We start from the raw sequence: 17889 nt of genomic DNA, 5'->3' as shown, positions 1-17889 counted from the left end.
AATGCCTCCTCTGAGCCATCGTTGTCAAGAAGCAAGACTCATGACAGCATGTTATTACGCTGTTGGAGGCCTATGCTGCGGACTAGTCTCAGCGCTGCTGCGGAGCATATGCTCCCCAAATTAGTCAACATGGCGAATTGTTCTGCCTAGCATTGATAGCATTATTACCATGTGAACTTCAACTGCCATCTACGGCCTATCAACTCTGTGAATGCATTGAGGATACACATCCCCCCAGACCAGGGGTATGTACCGACCGCCATAGCCATTGCTGCTTTCCTCAATGACGCCACATTATGACTTTGCGCGCCAACCATCTGTACTGCAATGGCCCCGAAGTACAAGGCGCATTCGGCGTGGACACGCTCCCTCTCACCACTGTTGCCCACATCATCTCATACCTGGACGACGATGTCGCCTCCCTTGCGCGGCTTTGTCGTACTTCACGCGTCCTTTGGTACATGACACTACCGCATCTGTGGAAAAATGTCACCCTGAAATCATACAGCACTATCCGCTACAAGGACGAGGTGCCTGAGGGGTTTGGCAGCGCAAGTCCTTTCTCCATGGGTCTGAATGCCTTGGTGACGAGAAACGTGTCGAGTTTGGTCCGCTCACTGAGGTTGGACGGAGAATACACTGCATCCGATCTACACGAATATTCAAGAGCTGGTCGCGTCTCGGAGAGTATTATGGTGCTGAACATCGCGTTGCGGGCTGCCATTGACCAATGTGCCTATCTCGAGCGCTTTCGGTGGGATTTGGATGTCAGATTACAACCGAACATGTACGCTGGACTCACGAAGCTCTCCCGATTGGAGGAACTTTGGCTTCGCTTCCCTACAAACCGCTCTCCTCAGCCATCGCACGAAATCCCGGCTTTACCCAATCTCAAGTCTCTAACAATAACACATTACGATCCTCTATGTTTCCCCGACGACATCTCCACCCTACTCCTCCACGCGACACGCCTCTCGAGCCTAGTCTTGCACTTCTCCCCCCGGATGCGCGAACAAGGCGAACCGTCTGTGGTGCTCACGCACTTCTTTCGGAAAAATATTGCGGCAAAACGGAGACTTCGTTTGCGCAAAATGGGCGTGTACAACCTTCTCGCTAACGCTGATACATCGGAATGCTTGGCTGCCTTTGATACCAGCACCATCGAGGATGTGACAGCGCTGAATACGTTTGGGTTGGACGAGGATGTTGCTGCATCGGGGAGGGAAAGCGCAACCCATTTTATCGACCGCACATGGCATATGATGGTGAACACGAAGAAAGACCAACCGAGACCCAAATCCCTGAGGTTAGATCAGTTGCATAAACGGCATGCGTTGGACCTAGCCCAATTCGTTGGGCTGGAGAGATTGTATCTTGTCAATGCAAGATACAAACCGAGCGGATCAAGCACTACTATGGCAGACTGCAACGATCAAGGCCACAGCAACGGCAATAGCACCTTAGATTCTGCCCCCACCTCAGCTGAGCAATCGCCTCGAAGCGGCAGTGGAAGTGCCTCCGCCAGGAATACGCCAACGAGCTCAGCCTCACATTCAGCCACAATCTCTTTAAGGGATCTTTATATCACTAACATCTGCACTATCTGCGGTCCTACGCTTCAACACCTAATTCTACCCTCCCGCTGGCCCTTGCCCACATCCATCACCGCCCGCCTTATCCGCTCGTGCCCGAATCTTACACAGCTCGCCGCCGCAATTGAATGTCTTGAGGAGTCCCAGGCTGAGATGTTGAGGTTATTGATGCCCTTTTTGAGCGAGTTGTGGGCGATCCGTGTGCTCGCTCCCATCTACCCGCCGGATGTCTTTTTCAGCGGGAAGGAGGGAAGGAAAAGCAGAGAGGCGCATGGGGGTTTTGTGGGTCTCCCAGATTCTGTGCACGAGCAGAAGATGAGCGAGGCTCTGTCCGAGCACATTGGCCCAGGGGGAACCGAGCTGCCGGATTTTCCAAAATTGAAGTATATTGGGCTAGGATGCAAGGTTTGGGAAATCGGGGGAATCATGGAGGAGGTCGTCAGAAGGAGAGTTGATGACGGAGAGAATGTTCAACAAGCCGCTTGTAACGGGTACCATGGTGAGAGAGACGAGTGGAAGGATGAAACCGTGTATAGGCGGCGAGTGAAGCGAATCCAGGAGAAGGATGTACAACATGTTGAGATATGGAGGATGGATACATTGGATATCACTTGACCCAACTGAGCCCGGACAGAGCTTTTTAACGCGTCACGATACCACAAGAGGTTCTTCTCGAGAATAGGTGGTCGGATTACATGGACCGATATGGAAGAAAGTCGATGATGTTGGAACGCCCTGAAGAAAGACCTATCTCCTCTCTGGACTGTGTTTGTGGGTTAGGGGTTTCTTCTAGGAGAACCCGACGAAAAGCGAATCCAGCAAGAACTGTATGATTATGATTATTTCGAATAGATGCCAATAATGGTTATACATGAAGAATTCGATGGCTTGGGTCGTTCTGGGCGTAACCAGGAGTTGCTGGACCAAACTCCGGAAGAGGATTATTTCATGTATATGTATCCGTCAAGTAAGAATGACAGAAAAGGGGAAGAACCATAACCTGCCATCTGCAAGGGTGTCGGGAAAGATTCCATGAGGGCGTCGAGGATGTTACACATGTTTGCCTATATTCTTCCTCCTTGGCTCGGTAGTTGGAAATGTTGTACAGGGACAAGACGCGAGGCCCCTGGCCTTGGCATCAGTATCGCATTTTGTTTGTCTAGGTGTGGATGTGCGAGGGAGTCCAGACACATGCCCCAGTTTAGGACCTAAGGCCGCATTAAGGTAGACCAGCAATATATGGCTGCTGGTGAATATCGTGTCTTTTTTTGGGGGGGGTATTCTCTAGCGCTCCAGCTCCCAAAGTGTCAAGATGCAACCAGAACTGGAATTAGAATTAGAACCTTTTTGCTCTTTCTTCTAAAAATGCTCGGCGCCGAAATTACTACCAATCCTCCGTAATATACTCGGTAGAGCATACTAATTTCGCGCCATCAATTTTTTGCTCCTCTTCTTCAGGGCCGTGTGGAATAGATCTCACCCCAGAAGCACCATGAACTCGGGATTGTCGCTTAACGCCCTTCATTTTTCTCGCCCTGAAGTTGAAGGCCCCGTGTAATGTTGGCTTGATGCCGCTCGACCAAGCACCTTCGCTTCGACCAGCCCTCACCGCCATCAACCTACGATCTGGGATTTTGTGCCTTCTTGGGTGTCTCTTTATCTCGAATGCTTCTATCTATGCTAGAGCTGGCCGTTTCCTTTCGCTCTAAAGCGAGCCAGTGTGGACAGGGAAGCTAGAAAAGTATCAGGTCTCGATTCCACGGCCAGAAGACGAAATCTGGCTGCGAGACTTCCACGCCTCTCTTTTGTCGCGGCTGTATCATGGGCTGCAGACTGATTTGTGTGGAAACATCGATATTTCAATCTCTCGTCTCGTGTTGTACAGTCTGATCTCAATCATATCTACTCCCAGGGCAGAGCAAGCTACTGGAAGACACCGGCCCGTGTCATGATAGCTTGGAATTCGTCCATGTTCACACCCCTGCCGACACCCTTTCCCCCATTCGCCTCCAATATCATGGCTTTCAGTACGTCGTCGTCAACCTGCTCCTTCAACGTCGTTGCCACGGCACGTAAGTCCTGCAGTCGAATCACTTGCTCCTGACCACCGTCACCTTGACCCTGACGAAAGAGATTAAAGGCGCTTTCGACTTCTTCTGCCTTGACCTCATCGGTCTTGGTTTTCAGCTGAATGGCACACAAGGCCAGAAAATGCGGGTACGTCACGTAGCCTTTGGACTCAGGATCGAGTGTATCAATGAATTCGTGCATTTGCGATGGACTGCTCGGAGCGAGGCCTTGTGCTCTAGCAGTAGACAAACTAGTCAGCCACTGAATGTCACGTTGGTTTGATTCACCAGCTTCGTCTCTCCTTGCATAGAAACTTACTTCAACACATTCTGCACGTCCCTCGTCCGAATCACACCTTCCTTCTCGTCTTCGTATTCCTCCACCTCGTCAAGGCGAAAGAGGTTCCATGCTTCTTTGACCGCGGTTTCTTCTTCTGCTGTGATGTCGTTCTCTTTTGCAAGCTTTGACCAGCGTAATTTTGACGTTGAAGAAGGGTTTCCATCTCGCGCAGATTTGACGGCGACCTTGCCCTTGGAAGGCGTCTTGCGGGGGGGCATGCCGGAATGGAGAGGCTTAGCAGGAAACTCACTCCAGCATCCCACCCATTTGTCCAAGGTAAATGTAGATGACCCTGTCGTCTCTTCGCGCCGAGTTTGGATCGAGATGGGCTTTGAAGAAATAATCTTGTGAGTGGAGGGGGGAACGGTTGTAGTTGGTCACAGCAGAGAAACGACCGTGTTGGTGACGCCACACGTTCCATCACCTCGCAAGGCTGCGAGGCTGCGAGGCTGCGGTGGCTGACGTACTTTTGCCGCCTGAGAGCTTGCTGAGATGAACTCGCCAAAGAACATCCAGTTTATATATCGTTCTCAACTACACATGATGTAATAGCGACGTTCAACATCACTCGCGTGCAGCTATGGAAGTCCAGCTGTACATCTATGACCTGTCACAGGTATATAACACCCATCCCATATCCAGCCATCGGTGAAACAATCTAATGGCGTCCAGGGCCTCGCCCGTCAGTTCTCTCGAACATTAACCGGCATTCACATCGACGCCATCTATCACACGGCAATCGTGTTTAACAATGTCGAATATTTCTTCGGTCAAGGGATTCACAAGAAAGTCCCTGGTTCAACACACCATGGTCGCCCCATGAAAGTCGTAAGTTTGGGCAAGACGGACCTCCCTCTTGATGTCGTCGACGAGTACATGAAGTCATTAGAACAGATCTACACTCCAGAATCGTACGACCTGTTCTTGCACAATTGCAACAACTTCAGTCAAGATCTGGCCATGTTTCTCGTGGGGAAGAGTATTCCTGACGAGATCCGAAGCCTCCCCGAGACTTTCCTGAATACTCCCATTGGACAGATGTTGAGAAGCCAGATTGACGAGTCGATGAGGACCATGACTCAGGCACCCGATGCTGTTGCCGGTCAGAATGCTAGTTGCACTCAAGCGGCTGCGCAAAAATCTTCGAAGGCCGTTCAGAAGGACATTCAAGCCTCTTCGATTCTCGAAGGACCAACCCACAAACTCACTACGCCTGCCATCATCAATGCCCATCCACCCAGAGACAGTCCAGGCTATGTCCACAACATAACCACACTCTCTGAACTGAACTCCCTGCTCTCCTCAACCTCACACTCCTGCGCCGTGGTATTTTTCACCTCGGCGACATGCCCGCCATGTAAGATCGTCTATCCTACGTATGACGACTTGGCTTCCGAGGCTGGCACGCTTTCCGGAGCGAAGTTAATTAAAATCGACATTTCGGCGTCCCCTTCGGCTCATACAGTCGCACAAAGATATAGTATCCGCGCGACACCGACATTTATCACGTTCCTCAGGGGGCAGAAGCAAGATGAATGGACTGGTGCCAATCCGGCGCAATTGAGAGGAAATGTTCAGTTGCTGCTGCAGATGGCAAAGCCGCCGCAGCATCAGCACTCGAAGCTGAGGTTACTGACGTTTCAACGGGTTATCGAGACGCCGATTCTCTACACGAAGACGCCGCCCTTAGAAAAGCTGCTCGCGAAACTGGGCAAAGCTTTCTCAGATGACAAGTCAGTGCAGGGCCTCGTAAGCTACATCAAGACGCGCGACGCGAAGGGTATGACGGAAGCTGCACTTCCAGATCTGCACGACTTCAGCGACCACCTTGCTTCACAGTTTACCAGCCTTCCGGCAGAGAACCTTTTCGCAGCTATCGATCTCGTACGGGTTGCGATTGTTGACCCCCGTGTCGCCAGTTTTCTGACCGCTGAACACGAACATCGCACACTCTCAACACTCTTCAATACAGTCCAGATATCGCCAGGAGACTTCGCAAACGCCCCCTACAACATTCAATCCGTCACTCTTCAACTTGCCTGCAACTTGTTCTCCTCCAATATCTTCCAGGGGCAGATCTTCGATTCGCACTCGCCGTCATCTTCCTCCTCCACCGGCAGCCTGAAAGAGAAGATCGAAATCATTGCGGCGCAGTGCCTGCTATCGCAGCATTTGAATTCGAGATCGTTGGCTGCGGCGTTGATATACAACCTTGCAAGTTGGACTCATAATGCTCGGGTATACGCGCACAACTTCCCACCTTTATCCACTGAGGCACGCGAGCAAGAAGGGGGCGCAGTGAGCGATGACCTTGCCGCTGCTTTGCTCGAAAGCATCTCGTCCCTCGCAACACTCAGTCCGCCCGCAACCCCAACTCCGCCAGGCGGCGGCAACCTCAAAGGCACGCTTCACGCTCTCCTACTTACCCTTGGTGTGCTTCTCTACTCGGCCCCGGCCGAGGACATGCTTTGGGATCTGTGTCGGGCGATGGAGCTCAAGGATGTTCTGAAGGAGCTGGGGAAGAGGGAAGATTGTAAAGAGGAGAATTTGTTGAAAGAGGTTGGGGAGGAACTATTGGGCAAAGGTGGGTTCTGAATGCTAGAGCATCAAGCCTATGGAGAGGACCGTTGGATAGTAAGATGCGAAGTCGGTTGTATTCGATTAGCGGTGGCGATCCTGGATTCCCTGCATAGACCGAAGTAGAATGCGAGCTCAGTAGGAGGCGCATAGACACTGAAACTGACCCTCCATAGATGAGCAACTAAAGCATCAGAGTTGTGAGCATTAATCAAGTTTTATTTATCATTCTACACCCTAAGAGCGAGTTTCACCTCGGCCCAGTCCCAGTGATGTCTAGTCCGATGGTTGAGGCATCAATCTCAGACCATAATGCGATATACCCATACAGAAACCATGTCCTCCCGCGCCCATTCTGATCACGGCCATGTACACCCATCCCCAAGATCATGAACGACAAAGAGGGTTAGACACCGCCATGCCGCCTCGTAATATTATGAGACTTCTTTAATGCGGCACTGCCATCCGCTCTCCTTCTCCAACAGCGGCAAGCTCGCGCCCAAACACCATCCCAACTCGTTCCCCTTGATTTTCTTAGCAATCTTGACCTCTCTATCAATTGGCATCTCATAGCCCGTATGCAGTAGCGCAGACATGAAATTCAAATCCAGACACCACTCGGGTCTCTCTCGGAGATCGTCCAGAGCGCCCTCAATCCCAGCAAACGCATCCCATGATTGTTCTCCACCACAGACTCTGGCGGTGAGATCCTGGAGTTCGCGTAAAGTGAAGGATTCGGGCATACCCAAGTCGTGCGTGCGGTCATAGAAGTACGAGAAGATGTAAACATCCTCCCTAGAGAAGGTCTTTTCGAGCGATGGTTGGTGCACACCATTGAAGGAGCAGGGGGTAAGCGTGCATTCTTTGTCCTTGTACAGGATGGCTTCGGCTAGGGCGCGGCATTGGGCTGGGATGGCGTCGGCGGGACCTTCCATTATCACCGAGTGTTCGCCTGACAGTTCGTGGTCGGCGGGCATTTCGACGACGACCTTTTTCTGTGCGCCGGGAGTGATGCAACTATTCGGGATGGGTTTGCTGAGCCAGGCCTTCGAATCCGGATTCTGCTTATGCATGCGGTCAAGGACTAGTTGATGCAAGGCTTTCCGCGCCGACATGAGGCCGTAGCCTAGATGTGAATGCTGATAAAGCTCGAATTCCCGCCCACCGAACTTGAGGTTGTACTTGTGATCTCCCTCTTCCATTTTCTGGGGCATGCCTCCGTGCGGACTGTTCTTAAAAGTCGGCTGGAAGACAATCTGAGTTGAACCGCCTCCGAGGTCGAAGACGGCCGCCGTTGGAGTCTCGTCGGGCCCTCCAATCTTACCCAACAGATAGTTTGTAGTAATCCATGCAAAGACACCCTCATCCTCGCCTTTCATAATCTCCACGCCCCCTTTTTCTCGAGACACTACGGGAAAAGGGTAATGAGTTTCTAGGCGATTCCGAACAGCCTCGAGGATCTTGACGCTCATCTCTTCTCCCAACAGCCGCAGACCCGCGGTTGCCTTGACCGCAATAGGCGTGCATGACTTGTACTCGTTTGGCACTGAAGTCATTGCGACTTCCATGAGGGGGTCAAGACTCCTGGCAGCACCTTCGGCATCTGTCTTGTATGAACTCAGCCCGGAACCCTCTGGCCTCTTCTCCGTCATCTTGAACTCTTCATTCTCCAGTTCCGGAGTTGGACCGCAGTTGTTGAATTTATAGACATGAATCCTGCTCCCAGTGCTACCCGCATCGATCATAATGGCATACTGAACAAGGGGTCTCGAAGGGTCATATGGTTTCGTGCATCTTGAAGTGGGAGAATTGGAAAGGGTGTAGAAGTTGGGGACAGAGCTATATGTGCTCCCATTGCCTCCGGAGAGGAACCAGTATAATAGAACGATCAGAGCCAGGACCCCTCCGGTTTTGAAGAAACGAGCCTGACGACTTTGAGTCATCCAGGCGTTCTGAACCGACTCCAGGATGGATAGTTGGCTTGCGCCCGAGACACTTGTTTGTCGACCGGTCTTTGCGAAGGGGTCCCAGGGGGTATGGTTCGTGGCTGCGCGAGGAAGTCCGCTACTAACAGAACGACGGCGAGGAGAAGAACTGAAAGGAACGTATGACCAGATGCCGGCTCGGTCTGAGGACTTGGAAAAAGCGGACATGGAAATCGGCAAAGCGAGTGGGAGAAGAGGGAAAAGAAGAATGTGCAATCTAGTATTTTCGAATTTCTATCGTGGAGGATGCGGCGAGGCCAAATGGCTTTGGACAGGGGGCCATCAATGCGGAGAATTTTGCGAGGCTTGTGTTGGTGAGGTCTCTCTTCGGGGTTGGACAAGTTTGGGTCGCAAGGAACAAGAATTGAGCTGCTTTTTTTTGCAACACTCTTCTTGACCCTCGATAGGATATCTCGATTGACTCTTGAATGCGGCGGCCTGTATTGTTTGCTCGACCGCTCCTGCGGGCCCTGGTACCTGCTCAACGCCTTCCGCAAGCATTGCCGAGATGCTTCTCTGCAACTCCTGGTTCCGCGATTGACCAACGACGCGTCGCTGGGAAAATTGAGATCAAAACCATCGATGACAAAATCGCCGCATTCACTCTCAATGAAAAGATCCGGTCCCCCAAAGTCCAAGTCAAAAGGCCCGATGGAAAGCTCTCTGAGCCACAACCCCTCTACAAACTGCTCGATTCTATCGACCGGACCAACCAATACGTGCTACAAATGAACAAGCCTGAACAAGGCGAGATGGCTATTGTGCAGATCGTCACCCGTGCAGATCTGATCCAAAGAATAAACCGCCAAGAGGACTTGTTGAAGAATCAGAAACGACTTGAAAAGGAGAAAAGACCGAAACAGTTGGAGCTCAATTGGGCCATTAGCGCCAACGACCTCCAGCTCAAGATGAAGCAGATGCAAGAATTTGTAAAAAAGGGAAAGAAGGTCGAACTATTGCTGGCAAATAAAAGACACCAGAGAAAGGCCTCCCAGGCGGAAGCGGAGGCGTTGTTGATGACCGTTCGAGAGAAGATCCAGGAAGTCGGTGCCACCGAAGTCGTGCCTATGGAGGGCGCTATTCTGAGGCAGGCTCTCTTAACTGTCAAAATGCGTGGAAGCTGAACAATGGTGCCAAAAAGGAACCACCTACCGTGAGGCACATAAACAGTTTCCGAGTTGGTCACGGACACCAAAGACTTTAGCATTTGTCTAGACGTGACGGTGTTATAGGGAGCCGGACCGACATCAAGAAGCCAGCACGGGTTCACTGGAAGAAACCCCAGAGACCCGTCCTGAGCCAGCGATCTTCGAATAACCTAACTCGGCAAAAGTATACCTTCTCTAACCCTCTGCTCCACGCCCAAAGTCTTTGGCGAGGAGGTCTTCGACTGGCGTTCTACAACAGCTGATGGAATTAAATTGCAAGAGCTTGGGCACCATCATTGTAAGCCTGTAAATTTACATTGTCCCACGGCATCAAGAGCCACTGCGCTTGGGCAAATCAGATCGTAAAGGTCGTCAGATAATTGTACATATTACCAAGAGCAGCCCCTCGGTCCCAGTCTAACCGGTCATTCCCATCCATGTCTGAGGACTCATGAAATGGTTGTGACTGGCACTCATGGCCGTTTCAACTTCGACTTTAAACTGGACGCTCACCTCCCATCTCTGCCCACTACTGCCCAATCCATACCCGCCGCTTAGTTTGTTGCGGACAATGCTCGTGATTCGCTCCCTCAGCTTCACCAGGTTCTCTTCACTGCCAACGACTCGGAGACGCAGATTCGCCATTCCTGTCCCGTAGTGTGCTTGCCAGAACTTGGCCTGTTCGACCGCCCGCACCAACGGGTCAGATTCAATTGTCTCCACCACTTCAGACAGCGCAGAAGCGGATTTCGAGGGAAGAGACATCAGAAGCATCGAGCCAACGTTGCGGCCAAGGTGGAAGCCCAGAAAGAGCATAGAAAATGCAATGCTTAGTGACAGTGCCTTGTCCATCCATTCATAAGTATGAAGGTCCAGTAGAGGGAGTAGCAGGACAGTCGCTGAACAGGAAAGTGTCAGAAAATGACAAGGATTGCTAAGAAGGGAGGGGAGGTTCTCCATTGCTGCGAAGCGCATTGCCTTGCCGATTCGTGCGTGGTTCTGCAGGCCGACTGCGGATATCAACGTCGCCACTAGGGCCAGTATCGCCGTCACGTCGACGGTGCCAGCCGTGACTTGTTCGTGGGTGTGTGGATGGTGAGGCTCATGGCCAATGCCTTCCAGGGCGTGCTTTGCGTTATGTGAGATGAGGTCGAAGCCAAAGAAAATCAACAGTACAGACAAGGCGAATCCTGCAATGACTTCCATGCGTTGCAGACCAAACGGATGCCGCACGCTTGATCGTCCCCAGACTTCGAAATTGGAAAGAACCTCCACTAAAACACACAGTAATGCCCCTAAGGAATCATAGAAGATCAAGTGTGATAAGGCTTCCATGGCCGATGAACCATGCGAGTTCCACGCTGTGTAGCCTGCAATGGCCATGTGGCATATGCTCCAATGGAAGCGAACTTTCTGATCTTTAGTCATACTCGCTCGGCATTCCGCGAAGGTAGGAATTGGAAGCGAATTGGGCAGCGCCAACGGTGCCCGTGGAGGAGGCTCGAGGAAGATCTGGTGCGAGACGCTGCTGTGCTTGTATTTATGGCCGCGCCTTTGGCCGATATTCTATTCAGGTGAAACGGAATAAGTTAGCGATCCTACCACAATTTGGGAGTTATGGATATTCTGGGACAGCCACGAACAGATTTGATCACGGGTGACTTTGCCAGCGTCGATGGCTGGAAGTTGAAGGGGCCGGCTCCGTTTCCGTTTGCATTTCCACCAGCGCTTTGCTTTTCAGGTGTTATAGGAGAGAAGTAAGCGACTCCGGACAAGGCCATGTGTTCAGGCTCGAGCTGGTGCGGCGACAGTGAGTTCGGGTCATACGGAGCGTCTGGATCGAATGCTGCGAGGTTCTGAGGCGGCAGCTCGTCAGGAGGAGGCGTAGGAGTTCGAGGAGGTAGGGGAATGGGCATTGAATTGGCCATGGCTGGCAAGAATCCTGTCGTCCTTTAGAGGGGCTGCTGCCCAGGATGACTTGGAATGTAGATAGGTATATGTGCCTTGTGTAAATGCTATGCAATACCTAGAGACTGAGAACTCGTAAACTGTACCCCGTACGAGGTATTCTCCTCAGAGAGGGGATGAAGATGGGCCCAATAGGGGAAGTTGACATGCGGAGTTGCAGCGGAGAAACTGATTATCCGGCCATCAACCTGGCCATTCGTTCAACTGTCTCTCGACAACTCATCATCCCTTGCCTCCCCCAAATCCATCTCAATCACTATCATTGTCAAACTCTGCGATGAGTCGCAGAAGGCTACAACCCAGTGGATGGAGAGTCCACGGGTCGCACTGTTGATCATACTGCTCCTATTTGTCTTCCTCACTCCTGAACAACCCGCACGACGCTTGCGCCAAATCGACTCGGATCGAGTCGAAGAAGAGCGCCGGGTTGGACATGACGTTTTGGCAAACTCATCTTATGGCCAACTCAGCCCGAAAGCGAACAGTTGGTTGAATCTAACAGGCTTTCGAGAAGCCGATGGCTATGACTGGGGTTCCCTTGCCCTCGCACAAGACCTCAGCCGGGGGCAGTTTGCAACCAACTGGAATGGAATCGACGTGACCGATGACTTACCCATCTTTCAGAGAGTCACGGGCGAGGTCCGCGGCAAATTCTACCACAATGAAATTGCAGGCATCTCTCCTGTAATCAACCTGACCGCCCTGGACCCGAAAATGGACTATCTCATGCCCAGATTTGAAAGGAACATCACCGAAGCGGAAGGCGAGCTTAGTCTCTCGCTCTATGATCGCGGTGAGAGACCCGTTCATGAATCCTCTTCGATCAAAGCGGACATATACATCTGGACAGATTCCTCTCCTGGCAATGGTTGGCAGGCAAAAGTCCAAGGCGTTCATCTTGCTTCGGGCCAAATTATCATGTCTACAACCAGTTCCAAATTCGACTCTCTGCCTGCTCTTCCACATTTTGCACTAGACGCCGGCGCTTTCAATGCATCAATACCCGTGATGAAGGAGACAATGCACAAGATTTGGGATAAAGTCTTCGATGACGGAGTCGACGGACTGGCATTTGCCCCTCAGTGTGAAGTCATCGTCTGGTTGCAGCCGATCCCATACAGATTTCCGAGTCTCGATTCGACAAGAACCAGCAAGTTCCTTCACCAAGTTGAACAGGAGCTCTCTCACCCAGACGGCGCTCCGGTCGGAAAGCTTCCGCCACTAAGTTTTTCAGCTGTCATCTTTTCGCCCGACTGCGGCTACATCCTTTCATCTCCCACAATTTTTGGACCTAAGATTGAAGCATATTGGGCTCTCGCGCAGCGCCTGTTGTTTGCGTACGTTATTTCCATTGGGATGCAAATTGCTCTTCTCAAACGGCAGATGGAAAAGGCTTCGACGCCCTCAACTCGGAGCCGCATCGCCTATCAGAGCATCGTCATTGCTGCCCTTGGCGATGGCTTGCTTTTGTTTGCGCTTATGGCCCTGCTCATGATAGATGATGCGGCTTTTCTAATGGTCGCAGCTGCTGCCTACTTGACCTGCATACATGTTGCTTTCTTAGAAGTGAAGTTTATCTTTGACATATGGACAGTCCAAGTCGGCGACCCTGCACGTGCAGAACGGGAACGGCAACAGAGGATTGCTATCGATACAGTAGCTGCACCCGTTTCAGCTTCGACAGAAGCACCGGCATCAAGCGATGAAGGTACTGTTGGCCTACCGCTTCCAGCTACAGCTCCACGGCCCGAAGGAGCTTCTCCAGTGATCATCCCTTCCGATCAGGGTAATCCTGTGCCGGCGGAAATTCCAAGCTCACGTGCATCATTTGCTGCCATCTACAGCAGATTCTACTTCTCGCTCGTGATGCTTATGTTTTTCTCGCTGTGGGCCACAACATGGCCAAGAACTTTGCGATCAGCTTATGCCAACCTTCTGGTCTTCTGTTACTTCTCCTACTGGTGGCCACAGATCTATCGCAACGCAATGCGTAACTGTCGAAAGGCCTTGAGCTGGGAATACGTGCTTGGGACAAGCATTCTTCGCGCGGTCCCAATCCTCTATTGGTATTTCGCGGACAACAACCTCCTTTCTATCGACACTAGTCCGACTGCAGCTTTCATTTTGCTGGCATGGTTGTGGCTTCAAGTCGCCGTTCTTGCGAGCCAGCAGTTCCTGGGACCTCGTCTTCTCGTGCGAGACTCTTGGTGCCCCCGGGCTTACGATTATCATCCTCTTCTGCGTGAGGATGACGTCGAAGCAAATGCAATGTCAATTGGGCGGCTTGCGTCTGCGTCTGAAGCTAAAGACAAAGATGACAAGACACGTAAAGTGTTTGATTGCGCCATTTGTATGAACGAAATCGATGTGCCTGTCCTGACGAAGGCAGACAATGCAAGTGGAAGACCTCTTGGCAGGGGTACTGGAGTGGCATGGCTTGAGCAGAGAAACTATATGGTGACTCCTTGTAGGCATATATTTCATGCCGAGTGTCTTGAGGGTTGGATGAATCTGAGGCTCGTTTGCCCTGTATGCAGAGAAGGGCTGCCTCCACTCTAAGTACTGGTTCATGTCCAAAGCCGATTTGGCGAAGATTCATGTACAAAATGCGCCGTGCAAGTTTTCCCCATTTGAAAAGCGGCCTACACTGCGTCCTGTATATGCACCGTGATATAAAATCTTGATCACTGAGATCTGGGATGGGAGGCTACGCGGGTGGAGCAAATACAAATTTGGAAAGCCGAATAACTCAACTGTTGCCACCGCGAACCAACGATCATCCCGAGATTGGGAGTGCTGAGATCTAAGTGGTCCTGAAAAGGATTGTATTAAATGCGCGCGTCCTGCCGAGTTCCCGCTATGGAGTTCACCTTCGTACCAGCTTTTGCTCGCCCCTTGTCGGAGTAGGAGTCTAGACTATCATAGGGGTTGGCAGCCTTGCATCTCGTCTTCTATTCAAACTCTTGAATCTCCAGTCTCGTCTACAGGGCCCAAGCATCTATCATATCATGAATCCACTCTAACTTCAAATATTGCCGCCCACTACAGGCGCAGTCCGCATATTGCATCGGTGACTTATTAATACTAAGACGCTTGGATCGGCGGATCTACGTGAACTGGATGCTAGCACAAAGCTGCAGGAGCAGTCGAAGATCAGGCTTGAGGACGTATCTGTTGTTAGGAGAATGGCATGGAGAGCATTTGAATGGGAGGTGGACGAGGACCCCCATAAGCCAAAGCCACAGCTCTCATTTTTCTGACTTTCTTTTCCATTTAGATGCCTATGCTATCCTCTGTCCTTGCCTCCATGCAATATGCCATCGTGACTCAAACTTGGTCAGAATTACGCCTCGAGTGGGTTCAGTCTCGTTCTGCGACAGTCAACTGCCCTTTCAACCACAAATCCCTCGAACTGAACCCAACAGCCACTTCAAATGTCCCAATAGGAATCATCCACTCCTGCATCTTGACGTTCCAATAACTCAAATCCCGCCTCGTCAGGAGAAAGCTCGCGGTCCGCGACTCGCTAGGCTCAAGCCATATTTTGTCGAAGCCGCGGAGCACGTTCAGCGGTGTGGACATGGAGCTGGGAATTGGGGGCAATGAAAGGTACAGCTGCGGCACCGCGGCGCCGGCTACATCGCCGGTGTTCATCACCGTAACGTTCACTATGCAGGCTATCTGCCACAGAGACGGGTTCCCGCCGGGGGTTATGGGCAAAGAGTCCGGAAGGGAGTTGATAGTCGTGTTGGGCATATCCGTGCTCAAATCAAACATATCGAAGGTAGTGTACGACAGGCCGAATCCGAACTCGTACAACACGGACTTATTGTAATAATCGAAATGCCGGTAATCGATCAGCAAACCCTCGGTGAAGTTCGATTGCCATGCGTTTGGATCTTCGGTCTCCAGCAACTTGGTGGAGTTCGTGATGTCGCTAAACCTATAATCGCTCTCACTCAAAGCGATGGTATACGGCAATTTGCCGCTCGGGTTGACCGTTCCGTAGAGTATGTCGACGATAGCGTTGCCAGATTCTTGTCCCGGAAGATGTGCTGCAATAATGGCTGTGACATTGGGGTTATTGGCCCAGGGCATAACGTTCAGACCGGCCGAGTGGGTGATGACCACAGTGTTGTTGCAGTATGCAGCAACAGAGCTGGCGACCGCTGAGCTGTCCCAGTCTGCTTCTAGACTAGCCCTGTCACTTCCCTCACTTGCCCAGGATTTGAGAAACACGAGGCAGACTTCTGGGACAGGGACAATCGCACCAAGGCCATTTGGTTGAGTAAGCAGGTTGTTGTTGAGGATATACTGGATGAGGGTCCCATCCAAGGCAGCGCGTGCTTTTAGCGCCTCGAGCGGAGAGACGAGATATGATAGACGACCAGTCCCACTGCCACCAGCAATAGGAAGGGTTCCATATTCTGGCATATCTCTTATCAGTGTATATTTCATAGGGAAGAGAAGTCAGAGCTGCTTACCATAGCCGAATGGATTCTGGAAGGCAGAAGTCAAGAAATACTGTCCATTCACCAAGTCACCGGCATCATTTCCGAATACACCAAGGGTCTTGGGCGCTTTGAGGGGCAGGATGCCGTTTGCGTTCTTTAGCAGGACTGTACCAGCAGCAGCAATATCGCGGATAAGTTGGCCGTGGCCGTTCCGAACATCCACATTAGAAGCCCCAAATGTAAAGGGATGCTCATAAGGCGGATGGTTTGAGTTGAGCGTAGGCTCCATTTCGTCGACTGGCGGGTATTCGTTCTGGTTCAGATAGAAGTACGGAGTCATGATCCGTCTGGCCATGTCGTCGAGACGATCCTGGTCGAGGGTCCCGTTTTTGATCGCTCGAGTCACGTTCCCTCCAAAGAACGAGGTGTTCTGCAAGCCACCAATGCTCCCTGTGGGAATGCTTGTCAGAAGGCTCCTGAAGCACGAGAGGAAAACAGGTACTCACCAGGCATGTCCATGTCCAATCCTGCCTTGATGGCATGGACTCCAGCATGCGTTGCTTGCCAGTCGGACATCACATAGCCTTGAAATCCCAGCTCCGTTTTCAGCAGGCCATTCAGCGTCTTGGAGTTCTGACACCCATAGGAGCCATTCAGTCGGTTGTAGGAGCACATTATAGAAGCCGTGCCCGCCCGGACGCCATTGGCGAACGGCCAAAGATACAACTCGTGTATAGTCCGATCATCAATGTTTGAGGAGACTGCTTCGATTGTGGTGCCGTTCGGAGATAATCCTGGATTCCGATGCGTTTCCTGCTCATTGCCAATGTAGTGCTTGAGGCAAGCTTGAACGCCGCTCCGTTGCATACCCCAAATGGTGTTTTCTGCTGCGACGCCGGTCAGGTATGGATCAGGGGAAAAGCCTTCCCAACCACGTCCACCATATGCAGAGCGTCCTAAAGGTCCAACAACGGGCCCAAGGGCCACATGGCTCCCTTTGCCTTTGAATTCTGCTCCCAAGAACAAACCGCGGAGATACATAAGCCCCCTGTCCCATGACGCCGCAGCTGTTAACCCTGCAGGGAAGACAGAAGCATATGTCGCTTGTCTGATGGCGAGGGGGCCGTCTTGGAGACAGAGCCCGTCAAACCCGACGCGCGGGATACCACCAATGTTGCCGACACATGGGCCCTCGGTACCTGTCACCAGTTGAGCTTTCTCTTCGAGTGTCAGGTTGGACACGAATGCCTGAGCCTGAGTAAAGGCTACTTCCCATCCAATCCCCGTGCTTGGGGGACTGGGATAGACCGGGGGTGAAGTGCCATAATCTTGGGCGACACCCCGAGCTGTCAAGGCCAGCAAACTTGACCAGAGTGTGACAAGCAGCATCTTGGGCGACCGGCCAGACTGTGAGAAGCTTTGCTCGGAGAGCGACAATGTGACATCGTGTTCGCCTTGCCAACCTTTATACCCGAGCAACATCGAGAGAAATTTCATTTTTCCTACCCGTGCCACTGTAGTCGACTGTAGCCCATGCACTCCAGCAATGGTCGAAATTGGCAAAGGACCTCTTGAAGGACCTCGCACTGTGAGGAAAGAGAATTTGAGAGAGTCGTCAATGCGCCTTGCTGGGGGTTACGCGTTACGCTGAGTCGGGAGATCAACTGTCCGACAGTGTTTGTATGTAATAATGGAGAAGCAAACCACGCAGAGTGTGGAATGTGGCTGTGCGACCTCTCTCACTCTCTTTATGGAA

At 51.7% G+C, this 17889-nt stretch overlaps 8 protein-coding genes across 8 annotated transcripts; 4 read left to right on the top strand and 4 right to left on the bottom strand.

Annotated features, from left to right (window-relative positions):
- Positions 1-296: 296 nt before the first annotated feature.
- Positions 297-2207, top strand: Z519_11422 (uncharacterized protein; the record flags this gene model as incomplete). Its single annotated transcript, XM_016769134.1, has 1 exon — positions 297-2207. The coding sequence occupies one exon, from the start codon at positions 297-299 to the stop codon at positions 2205-2207; it is 1911 nt and encodes a 636-aa protein (XP_016614507.1).
- A 1308-nt stretch (positions 2208-3515) lies between these two features.
- Z519_11421 (uncharacterized protein) lies at positions 3516-4219 on the bottom strand (the record flags this gene model as incomplete). The annotated part of the gene is made up of 2 exons (XM_016769133.1): positions 3516-3897; positions 3981-4219. 2 exons carry the CDS (start codon positions 4217-4219, stop codon positions 3516-3518), a joined length of 621 nt encoding a protein of 206 aa, XP_016614506.1.
- A 362-nt stretch (positions 4220-4581) lies between these two features.
- On the top strand, positions 4582-6596 carry Z519_11420 (uncharacterized protein; the record flags this gene model as incomplete). The annotated part of the gene is made up of 2 exons (XM_016769132.1): positions 4582-4617; positions 4644-6596. 2 exons carry the CDS (start codon positions 4582-4584, stop codon positions 6594-6596), a joined length of 1989 nt encoding a protein of 662 aa, XP_016614505.1.
- A 416-nt stretch (positions 6597-7012) lies between these two features.
- On the bottom strand, positions 7013-8731 carry Z519_11419 (uncharacterized protein; the record flags this gene model as incomplete). Its single annotated transcript, XM_016769131.1, has 1 exon — positions 7013-8731. The coding sequence occupies one exon, from the start codon at positions 8729-8731 to the stop codon at positions 7013-7015; it is 1719 nt and encodes a 572-aa protein (XP_016614504.1).
- A 260-nt stretch (positions 8732-8991) lies between these two features.
- Z519_11418 (uncharacterized protein) lies at positions 8992-9687 on the top strand (the record flags this gene model as incomplete). The annotated part of the gene is made up of 1 exon (XM_016769130.1): positions 8992-9687. The coding sequence occupies one exon, from the start codon at positions 8992-8994 to the stop codon at positions 9685-9687; it is 696 nt and encodes a 231-aa protein (XP_016614503.1).
- Positions 9688-10128: 441 nt separating this feature from the next.
- On the bottom strand, positions 10129-11639 carry Z519_11417 (uncharacterized protein; the record flags this gene model as incomplete). The annotated part of the gene is made up of 2 exons (XM_016769129.1): positions 10129-11277; positions 11355-11639. The coding sequence occupies 2 exons, from the start codon at positions 11637-11639 to the stop codon at positions 10129-10131; spliced, it is 1434 nt and encodes a 477-aa protein (XP_016614502.1).
- Positions 11640-11985: 346 nt separating this feature from the next.
- Z519_11416 (uncharacterized protein) lies at positions 11986-14238 on the top strand (the record flags this gene model as incomplete). The annotated part of the gene is made up of 1 exon (XM_016769128.1): positions 11986-14238. One exon carries the CDS (start codon positions 11986-11988, stop codon positions 14236-14238), a length of 2253 nt encoding a protein of 750 aa, XP_016614501.1.
- Positions 14239-15039: 801 nt separating this feature from the next.
- Z519_11415 (uncharacterized protein) lies at positions 15040-17522 on the bottom strand (the record flags this gene model as incomplete). Its single annotated transcript, XM_016769127.1, has 3 exons — positions 15040-16106; positions 16164-16583; positions 16640-17522. The coding sequence occupies 3 exons, from the start codon at positions 17520-17522 to the stop codon at positions 15040-15042; spliced, it is 2370 nt and encodes a 789-aa protein (XP_016614500.1).
- Positions 17523-17889: the final 367 nt, after the last annotated feature.

This window comes from Cladophialophora bantiana (genome assembly GCF_000835475.1).
Source record: "Cladophialophora bantiana CBS 173.52 unplaced genomic scaffold supercont1.22, whole genome shotgun sequence".
In the NCBI taxonomy this organism is placed as follows: Eukaryota; Fungi; Ascomycota; class Eurotiomycetes; order Chaetothyriales; family Herpotrichiellaceae; genus Cladophialophora; species Cladophialophora bantiana.
The sequence above is the reverse complement of the archived record's forward strand: the minus strand, read 5'-3'. Positions and strand labels throughout refer to the sequence as shown.